This window comes from Trachymyrmex septentrionalis, unplaced genomic scaffold, assembly GCF_001594115.1.
Source record: "Trachymyrmex septentrionalis isolate Tsep2-gDNA-1 unplaced genomic scaffold, Tsep1.0 scaffold101, whole genome shotgun sequence".
Classification (NCBI taxonomy): Eukaryota; Metazoa; Arthropoda; class Insecta; order Hymenoptera; family Formicidae; genus Trachymyrmex; species Trachymyrmex septentrionalis.
In genome coordinates this window covers 983,655-994,886 of record NW_017304136.1, presented here as the reverse complement: position 1 = coordinate 994,886, position 11,232 = coordinate 983,655, and the positions used below count along the sequence as shown (strand labels likewise).

General features: G+C 32.5%; 1 protein-coding gene across 2 annotated transcripts in view; it reads right to left on the bottom strand.

Annotated features, from left to right (window-relative positions):
• Positions 1-4,203: 4,203 nt before the first annotated feature.
• LOC108756844 (DE-cadherin-like) overlaps positions 4,204-11,232 on the bottom strand; it is a 148,477-nt gene continuing 141,448 nt past the window's right edge. Inside the window, exons 5-17 of one of the 2 annotated variants that reach the window (XM_018500950.1) lie at positions 10,981-11,004; positions 10,217-10,405; positions 9,229-9,539; positions 8,818-9,088; positions 8,120-8,699; positions 7,859-8,040; positions 6,415-7,753; positions 5,628-5,851; positions 5,332-5,547; positions 4,906-5,245; positions 4,672-4,824; positions 4,397-4,580; positions 4,204-4,315 (exon numbers count right to left, since the gene is read on the bottom strand). In XM_018500950.1, the coding sequence (XP_018356452.1) occupies positions 4,438-4,580; positions 4,672-4,824; positions 4,906-5,245; positions 5,332-5,547; positions 5,628-5,851; positions 6,415-7,753; positions 7,859-8,040; positions 8,120-8,699; positions 8,818-9,088; positions 9,229-9,539; positions 10,217-10,405; positions 10,981-11,004 (3,972 nt within the window). In that variant the 3' untranslated portion in view covers positions 4,204-4,315; positions 4,397-4,437. The remainder of the gene's footprint in view (positions 4,316-4,396; positions 4,581-4,671; positions 4,825-4,905; positions 5,246-5,331; positions 5,548-5,627; positions 5,852-6,414; positions 7,754-7,858; positions 8,041-8,119; positions 8,700-8,817; positions 9,089-9,228; positions 9,540-10,216; positions 10,406-10,980; positions 11,005-11,232) is intronic. The other variant, XM_018500957.1, reaches the window with a different exon arrangement.

Below are 11,232 nucleotides of genomic sequence, written 5' to 3'. Positions count from 1 at the left end.
TCACAACACAAATTTAACTTCCTAGAGGATACTTTTAGAGGATCTCATAATATTCAATTTACTATAATGTAGATGGTACGTAAATATATAGTATTTAATACTCATAATGAGTATAAAGTACATACAACAAACGATTCTTCTATTGAATTTATCTCTTTATCAATGAGTTGTAAAGAACAATGAAAATCTTAAAAGCGCAGTGAAAAACCGAGGAACATTATTAAAATATTGTCTCAACGTAACCACATATAAGTAATACATATGTCATCTTTGTTGTATATACCTTAAAAATAAGAGCATGTATACATCAACTGCATAAAGATACAACAAAAATGACGCTAGCAATATGAAACAATAATTAATCAATTAAGAACACGAAAAACAAATGTTTCTGTGACGAAAATGTGCTTGGCCGTCCTAAATCTATTTTGCGAGCCGTGATAAACGGTGATCTTATCAATTTTAAGTTATTCATGAAATAAAGAGAAGGATTAACGTCCCAAGCGCGCTATGGCACTTGATCTTCGTACGTTATTTTTTTGTTTGTCTATATCCGTGATTGCAATATTTGAAATACTGAATACTTGGATTAGTAGTTTATAACGATAAAGCCTTACTGGTGGAACAAACTTGGGATGAGAACAATTTTTTTCATTCTTATAAGAAATATACACGTATAAAGGATGAATATACATATATCCAGTAGCATTATACTTTAGCGTCTAGCGGAAATAGAGTACATCTGTCATTTCGTAGTCATTTAAATAGAATGTATTATTTTTCAGTAGCTAATGTGCTATATTTTTAAAATTTTCTATTACATTTCTGCTACCATTTTTGCCAATAAAATTTGTAACAGTCATTTTTCAATTTGGCTATCTGGATATCTATACAAAGTGTCTTAAAATTCAATCAAAATACTATTAGGTATGAGAATAAATTTCCGCCTATTAGAGAGATGTCGTTAATAGCACTGCTTGTGTGTTTGATAAAACGGCAATACATGTATTTGAAAGATATGTGTTCTTTTGAGCCCAGTAGTTGGCATTCATTCGAAGCGATTTGTTTGAATCAAGCTTTGAAACAGAAACGACCAGAATGGAACAATAGGCAGAATAAGTTGATTCTGCTACATGACAACACTAGGCCACACATTGCAAAATCGATTAAGAAATACTTGGAAGAAGTGAAATGGGAAATTCTGTTCCACCCGTCGTATTCACCGGACATTGCTCCTTCAGATTTCCATTTATTCCGGTTCATGCAGTTGACCCTTTCTAGAGAGCAATTCAATTTTTATGAAGAAAAATATATCAAAAAATGGCTTGGTGAACGGATCGCTTCAAAATAACCAGACTTTTTTCTTCAAGGAATCCGTTTATTATCTGAAAGGTGAGAGAAAGTTGCTTCCGATGGAGCATACTTTGAATGAATTCACTTTGTATTGTTTTGTTGTTTAAATAAATACATCTTTTTCATTAAGAAAGGGTGGAAACTTATTCTCATATCCCATATAATGAGAAAGTTCTCAAAAAATTAAATTAAAAAATTTATAAATTTTTATTTTAAACAGTATTTTTGAGATATAAGAATTAAAATATAATGTATAGTATTGCGGATTGCGTTTAAACAGTCACCTCTGAGTTAATCAATGAGTTGAAATGCTCGATAATACTGCGTACGACGTATGAACAAGTAAGACAAGCGACCGTGTAAACATAGTGTGTATTAATTCATATTCAAATCTTTATTATATCTCAAAAAGTACTGCTTAAAATAAAAATTTGTAAATAACTTTTTTATTTAATTTTTTAAAAACTTTCTTGCTCTAGTACTTTGATTCACAAACTGCAAGACACCCTGTATATACATGCGTGTATATATATATACAATGTATGTATATACGTATATATACAAGTTACATTCGTGGCATCATACATCATATACATTTTCTTTTTCATTCACACATACGTAATTATTAAAACGTTATATAAATTAAATAAAAAAGTGGCGCTATCTTTTTTTTATTCTGATAAGGATTATTCATATTTTTTTACAATTATCTCAATGATATAGCTTGACATATTGAATTTTCTTTATCTATATCTTTATATATCTTATATATACATACGCATATATATGTATATATGTATATGTATATAAATATCTTTATATACATATACCTTCTTTTATTTAATATATATATAAAAAATAATCTAGAAACCTTGTAACTTGACGATTGCCAAACTCAAGATTGCAAATTATTAATTGACAAAAATTATATTCTCGTTATAGACTATTAATTACAAAACCGTGATGTATTCTTTTTATAAACTGATATTATCCAATTAAAGTTCTCTTTACTACTAGAATGTAATGTAATATTTAAAGCTAATAATGCATATACAGACAAGTGTTTTCTTGAATCTGGCAGTCAGCGTATTTTTGCAAAGTTACTTAAGTTTTCCTAGAGTTCTAAAGTCAGTCACATAGCATTTCGTCGCTATTACGCAATTATAAAAAAATGTTAACAAAATAGACAATAGCTTTTTTCCTTGTTTTAATTCGATGAATTAAAAAAAAATTGGCTTAATACTTTGCCAATTTATGTATAACAATATCTTATTAATTTAAAGAAAAAAAAAAAAAAGAAATCGTACAGGGTACGATTCATGAGAAATTACTGAAATCGTACAGGGTACGATTCATGAGAAATTACTGAAATTAATCAGCTGTCATTTTTAAATACACATTAAGGAATTGAAAAATTAAACATACCTTTTAATACAGTGCTGGAATTTACTTGCAACTTTCAGCCGAGTTTCAGTTTGAATACTGTCCCTTACCTCACCAATCCGCGCGGTCTATGTCGATCGACATTTAGACCACGCAAGTTGGTGAGGTAAGGAATGGGAGCCAAACTGAAACTCGGCTGAAAGTTGCAAATAAATTCCAGCACTGTTTTAATAGATGACATTTTTTTAGTTTTTTTATATACAAAGTGAAGACGATCAGAAATATTTTTCTCATTTAATAAATATTTACATAAACGCCAGACATGCCAACGTTAATAACATATATTTTTGGAATAAATAAAATCTTTTTAAATTTCCAAAATATATATCATTAAACATTTGGTATTTTAAACTATATCATTAAAAGTGACAATATTTGAGATTTTTATAAACATTTATTAAATGATAAAAAAGTATTTCTTATCGTCTTTATATGTAAATAAAATTTCCAAATGACTTCTATTAAAAGAGATTTTATTTTCCCTATTCTTCTTATGTGCATTTAAAAATGGCAGCCAATTAATTTTAACAATTTCCAATAGGACACTCTGTATCTCAAACACATAACTTCAATCAAATGATTTTTGTACATAATTCTGTCTAAAAAAACTTCTAATTAAAAACAAAAGGCTTGAAATAAAAGAAAATATAGGAAGAGGTTTAATATGAATATTATTATAATTCTTTCATTGGGTTTTCTTTGATATTTATTTTAAAACTTTTAACAAAAATTTCAGTAGTTTTTCTAAGACGTTTTGTACATTATTCTCTAATAATACAAAATCTCCGAATAGAATGATCGACGAAGTATTAAGCCATTTACATAATACACGTTTATGCCGTTGTACTGATATTTCCAACTAATGGAGCATTGCTTATTATAATTTGTCAAAACATAATATATCATAAATATGTATAAGTAATTAAGTTAAAAGGAAAAAGAAGAGAGAAATTGCGAATGTATGGAAATGTCGATTGTCCAACTCGTCGAAATACATACGAGAACACGATAATCCACAACTTTTAATGTTCACATCTGTGCAACGTGAAGTGAACGCACACTATTTTCTCTCATTCCACTTATACATATATATCACTTCTAGTGTAAAAGTATAACATAAATGCGCGCTATAGGCTTTACGATACGACATAAAAATTCATTTCAAAGATCAGTATAAGATACGCATCACTTTCGCGAGTAAACGAAATTTACATAGCGTCCATATATAGTTCACTTATAATAATTATAAAGAGTTCACTCCATCCACTAATAAACTACGCGCGTTAATTACACATATCGTTGATAGGATGGATCGTACGCTTTGTCTCTTCAACCGTCAAACTAGAGTAATCGGTGAATGAGATCACATTTTCATATGATTTAAGTACAATAAAGCCTCGTTTTTTCCAATTAATTGGAATCTGAGGCTATAGAAATGCATAAACTTGCACAGTAAGCTTATGCAAATATATTCCTATCGTTCACGCAATCGGAAACGGATCTGCAAACTGTGCGTTTTCTAACGAACAAAATAACGATCATTTATAAGTAATATTGTTAAAACTGTAATTTAAAATTAATTATTCAAGAATTACGTTACCTGCGTCAAAATTTTATATCTACGATGTCATTTAGGAAAACTCAACACCAACTTTCACTCTCTCGTTCACCAACTCCGTCACTTTCCTCGTCACTTGGATCTTCTCCATACATATCTGCCAATTTTCTAAATCTTGGCCCAAAATTAGACAGATAATTAAACTTGAGATCTCCATCGTCAGTGCCTACCAAAAAAAGAACATGAAATTAACTAAGAAAATGTTGTAAAAATATAAAGTCACTTTAAGATATTTTTTTTAATTTAGAAGTACTAACAGGAGGCCAGTGACGATAAATCGCCTTCTGAATTGCCTTCTCCCTCGTAAGCGTAATGCCTTACATCATCGAATGGATTTGTATCGGGATCTTTATCGCAACTTTCTTTCTTACCATCTAGGAAACCACAAATGTCTGGAACTTCGTCAGTTCCTATATACAAAATTATCTCTTTAATTTCCGTACAATAATTCATAACGCAGATAAAATTTTAATAATCTACAATTATCGTACCCCTACTCTGTAAACCAACAGGAGCTATCTTTGAATCAATAGGTGGTGCATCGTAAATGGCTCTCAAGACATTTAAGTCATAACCTGTGTCAACCTCACCGCCTCCTTCGTCCTCATAATTAATAATATTTTCTCTGATATCGTCCATATCTTTATATAAATCATCCGTCTTCCTTCTATGCACAACTACCGCCACAAGCAGTATTAACAATATTAATACGCAAACTAAAATAGCTACTATAAAATTCGTGTCAATTCCGAAAGAGATTGCCTTTGTCATGCCATGATCACAACCAGGATCTGCATTTCTGGATAGCGATGGCATACCTAAACTGTACGTCTAATACAAAAGAATATAATTTAATTCTCTATTCGTACTTTGCTGTAACTGTGGATATATGTTTATTATATTTTTTCATTACTTACATTTCCATTAAATGTCATATTACGTATACAACCAATAAATCCTTTGTCAGTCGGTTTGTAATCCCATCCTAAATTCGAAGCTAAATGCGCTAAATTAGTCACTGTACCACCTACTTGCATAGGACTGTTAACATTCAAAAATTCATTAGTGCCTTGTGGTGCAGTGAGACTCATGCAAGCGGATATTCCGCACTTATCGACTACCATCTCTATAGACTAGAAAAAAAAAACAAACATTAATATAATTTGCATATTTAACTTAAACAAAACAATGTATGTATGATGAAAATTCTTACAGTTTTCTTCCAGTAAACATCTATTCTGTGGCTCTTGCCGTCTGTTAATTTAATTTGTTTTTGATCTAGCCTTACAGTTCCTGTTCCATAATCAACATACAATACAGCGAAGCCTTGTTGCAGTTCGAGAGACATAAAGTCCTGAATTCCAAGCTTCGGATTGTAAGTCATAGGACCAAAATAAAATACAAGACCATTATCCACGTGTGGCGTTATCTCCAATCCTATAATAATCATATACATGTAAATAAAAATGTGAATATAAAAAATTGCAATAATGTAAAATGCAGTGTAGGAATACAGGATCGTAAGGTACAGTGTGTCTTCGATACTTTTAGAGAATAGCTTATTGTGCAATTATTAACCATGTGTCCAATAAAATCTGGTTAATCAATTCAAATATAATTCCAGGATATTCCAGGTTTTTTCATCGATTAATTTTTATTGTTTAAGGTTTTCAAGTACTTATTTCAGCCATACAAGGCACGGATTGCTGGATACCATATTAACGGTTACCGTATTGATTGTGAGTTTTGACTATTTAAATCAAATCGTACTGTTATTGTTGCAAAGAGTTATTTGTGACATTTGAGGATAAATGTGTCAGCATGACCGATTTGTAAGAATATAGAGCCTTAAGGTCGATTAAATATCGATAGGAGATTGCGGAATAATTACGGAAACAATGAAACAGTCGTGGAACATGCTGTAAGTGATAGCAGGTGTGAGAGTTCAAATGCCAATTGACTTCAGCATTTTTCTCATTCCGTCATTTACAGTTACGTACCTAAATGTGACTCGTCACAAGCTTGATCAGGTGGCGGCATTATAGCCCAGCCGTCTCCGTGAAAGCCAATACCTAACAGTTCACATTTCGGCCCTTCCAGACCAGGCGGACATTCACATCGGTCTCCCACAGGCGTACCACCGTTTAAACAGACGACAGGTTCCGCGACGTGGCAAGTACACTGTGGATCTGCGATCGCCCTAACACCGACAAACGAGCTGATGTTAGTATAAACGACATACGGAACGGTGCTGGTGCTCAAGTGATTCCGGCACGAATCGTTGCAGTAAAGCTTCTCGAATAGGCATTCATCAATGTTCATTAATAAAATATCCGCTTTCATCTCTCGTTCAATTTCTTTAGAATGTTGCGCTACAATTGTGTTCAACTTCTCGGGAGCGTAATATGGACTGCCGTGTGCCGAAAATCGAATGTCCAGTAAGCTTTTATTGTTGTGATGAGGCGAATGAAGTACGGTGAACACGTCGACATTTTCAACTGATGTATTCAGCATAGTTGCCAATTTCTCTTGGAATATATCCTTTTTACTGACACCAGATTCGTCAGGTTCTACAAATTGTTCCGCTGTTATCCCATAAAATCGTACAGAACCAGATTTGTGAACAGCTTCTTCGGGAAGTTCCTTAACAGTAACATTCACATAGGCTTGAACTTGATGCCAAGGAATAAGTTTACTTTGTTCAGTGACAACAAATTGCAATACAAAGGTGTCGTTTGATGTACCCGATAGTAATGTAATCATGCCGGTACTGGTATTAAGATGGAAACCGTCGTGAGGAGAAACCCATTTAAAAGTTTTATCTGGTAGATCCCAATCATCCGGATCGTTAACGTAAACGCGTCCGATTTCTGTGTCAGGAGCTTCTCCCTTGTAATTATAAACAAATATCGAACTTGAACCCTCACGCATAGGATTATCATTCTCATCGCCTATGATCACAGTGAGCGTCGAGGTACCCGTCATAGGCGGTAAACCACTGTCCGTAATTGCAATCGGAATGTTGTAACTCTTCTGCATTTCTCGATCAAACACAGCTCGCGCATATAAATTATTATCGCGTATGTCAAATTTAGATCTAATTTCATTGTCCGCAGTGTCATCGATTCTGAAATCGAATGGCGGACCATTCTCGTCAGAGTCGTAATCTCGTGCCTTCAACTCGGTTATCTTGCCAGGTGGTTTATTTTCATCCCAAATAACTGGAGGCATATCGAGAAACGGTGCGTTGTCATTTATATCTGTGAGGGTAATATTAACTACCACCGACTCTCGAAAAGCCATAGATGAACCATCCTCATCTCTCGCCATTACGATTACCTGTTAAAAACCACGAAAAAGCAAGAAAAACGAAATTAATTTCTCAATTATTTTGATAATTTTAATTTCTCTATTAATTTGATAAATACATGACTAATAACTTACAGTCCACGTTGAAAAACCATTCGGCGGATCACGATCTAGTGGTTTCTTCAGTTTCATACAGCCATATTTGTCAATTCCTATCAGGGGTTGTTGCTCTTCCTTGGCGATAAAGTAGGCAATATGCTGATCAGCATTCCTATCTTCGATATCAGGATCATAAGCCACCACAGTAGTTACACAATCTAAACAAACAATAATAAAGTTTGTTTAAAAAATGAAAATTTTGCAAGATTATCGAAAAATATTGCACCAATACTTTACCTTCTACCAATTTTTCTTCTTCTATCGTCGGATTTTTGTCGAAATCTTCGAAAACTGGCGGATTATCATTAACGTTTTCGATAAAAATTTCAACTTGTGCCGTATCGTTAAACAGGCCGTCGAACGCTCTCACAGTTAGATTGTATTTGGTAATTTTTTCGTAATCAAGTGGCTTGTTCACGCGAATCTTTCCCGTTGTAGCCTCGATGTAAAAGCTGTCATCGGTGTTGCCCGATATGATGCTGTACGTGACAGGATTCTCCGTATCAAGATCGCGGGCTGTGACTTCCGTTACGGGCGCGTTAATGTTGACGTTTTCGTAAACCGAATTATGGGTGTAAACTTTCTGAGTGAAGCGAGGCGGATTGTCATTCTTATCAGCGATTTTGATTGTGAATGCTTGTTGTCCTTTATTGTGTTCACCGGTTTTAAACAAAGCACTCGGAGAATTATCCGTCGCTATTACTTTCACATTGTAGATATCTTGTTGTTCTCTGTCGAATGTCATTAACGTTGTGATATTACCAGTTATTGGGTCGATGGCAAAGAGGTCCTTGAAGTTATCCAACTCGTAGGTGACCTTTTGAGGATGAAAGTCGAGATATTGCCTTAAGTGCAAGACATAATGAAACTTTGACGCATAATCGTAATAAAAGACATTCTTGAAGCGCAAAGTGTAATTTGTGCAATTTTAATACCTGATTATTAGCGGAAGTTCCATCAGCGTCAATAGCTTGCACTTGCATCACAGGAACTCCTAGGGGTTCGTTTTCTAATACACTTCCTTGTTTGAGATCACTGAAGACTGGAATGTTGTCATTTACATCTAGAACTTCGATATCAACCACCGTTTCGGCAGCTAACTCATAATTGTTTTTTACTCTCACTATCAACGAGTACTGCGTGTTTCTTTCGTAATCAAGCTGTCGAGACAACTTAATATCTGCTATATCTTTATTGAATTCTAATCTATAATGACAAAATCAAATTTTCATGTGAGACACGGTTGATTTGCAATTGTTAACATATTTCATTTTAAAATATATATTATTAGAATCAAAATATATATTATAAGAATGAAAAAATAGTAAGCACGATTCGTATAGTACCTAAAAGTGTTCCCTTTGTTACTCTGTTCCGTTGTGCCAGTCACAAGTTCAAAGAGTAGATTACTGGACGGAGTATTATTCCAATTACTGGAGTTATCAATGTTGGAAATTGCTTGCAAACGGACAATGCTGGCATCGAAATTTGTAAAATTCTCCTTAATTTTAATCGGTTCTGATGATCTCGGTAAAAAAGCTGGCGCTTTCTTATGCGATTCCACAACTTGTATGTCAAAGTAAGTGCTATCACTCTGTGGTTTTTTGCCAAGATCCGTAGCGGTAACTATCATGCTGAATTTAGAATTTGGAATCCGCTGCACAAATACATAGTAACCATAATACAAGAGCATTTACGTAAATTAAATAAAACGAGAGAAGCTTAAGTTTGTTGAAAGTAAATAAATCAATATGATACATTTATGAAGGTTCCAGGAATATTATTTTTAGTAAACGAGAAATAAGATAACAAAAGTTTTTTCTTTTAATAATTCAATAACTTTATTTTAAGCATTATTCACATAAACAACTAAAAATTGCATTTCCAAATATATATTTACGTAACAAAGTTAAAGACAATAAAAAAAATTTGAATTAATAAAACAATCGTCGCTTAAATTATCAAATAAAATTAAATTAGACAAGAATAAAGGATTCTTAATGTAAAAAAGAAGTAATTAAAGATTATCAGAAAAGGACATATAAGAGTCAATAACGCAAATCATATAATATGAAAATCAAAACACAAAATATATTGTAGTACCAATATAATTTACATTAGTCAAATTTTAATTTACCGAGAACAATATATTATGTGTTTTAATTTTCATATTATATGGTTTGCGTTATTAACTCTTATATGCCCATTCTAATCTCTAATTATTTTTTTTATCAAATAAAAGTTACAAGTTCTAGTTTCCAAACGACATTGTAAAACGAAGTTTGCATTATCCTCTTAACTATCGTTCTATATATATATCTTCGCATTACTCACGTCTATAGTTTTGTTGAGGAATATGACACCGGACTCGCGATCGATTCGAAAGTATGCAGCATCATCCGGTCTCTCAGCTGACAGACTGTACCGTACGACGGAATTGTTGCCGTCGTCAATATCGGTAGCGGAAACTCGCATGACCTCGTGACCCACCGGTAAATCTTGCGGCACATTTTCCGTGTATGACTGCATAACAAGACAAAATATATTAGCGAGAAACAACAATCGCACAATACATGCGCACAAATTCTAAAATGCACTTGTTAGCGTGATGTATTCCATGCAATTTTCGTACGAATTGTGTTTACATACAATTATCATTCCTATAAAAGACACACATGTACATGCATGCTAATTTCTTCCTTCAATAATAATAAAATAATATAATAGATAAATTTTTACATATTATTCTACATATTATTTGTTATTAATAATAACAAATAAATAAACGAAAAATGTAATTCGAAAACTATATTTCATCGTTATAGGTATTTTAAATCAATAAAAAAATCTCTGCATCTCTTTCATGTCAATGTAAATTTTTATCTTGTATACTTTTAAATTTTCATGGTCAAATCTAAAAATATTTTTTCAGATGTCCCACAAAAAAACACATCCGATACATAAAAATTTAAATGACAATTTGTTTCATGAAATATGCAAACTGTGCATAAAAAGAAGGGAGAAAATAAAACTTGGGACACTTTTGTTTTTTTCATTTACATATCGAGCAACATTCACACCACGTATTCGAAACCAACCTTCCACCTGTATCCACGAAAGACCTGGGATTGGAATAAAACAAAAAAATTCAAGCAATAATTGTTAGTAGCAAACGTGGTTATATAGTCTATAAAGAAAAACAAGAAATTCACGTGATGTAAACGTTTGGAAATCCTCTTTAACATCTTACAAACTAGTTGTTTAGTTTCAAAATAATTCATCATTTTCGTTCCAATTTCAAAATAAAATTATTTACGTTCCAAAATTTCTTACTAAAATAATATTTTTAG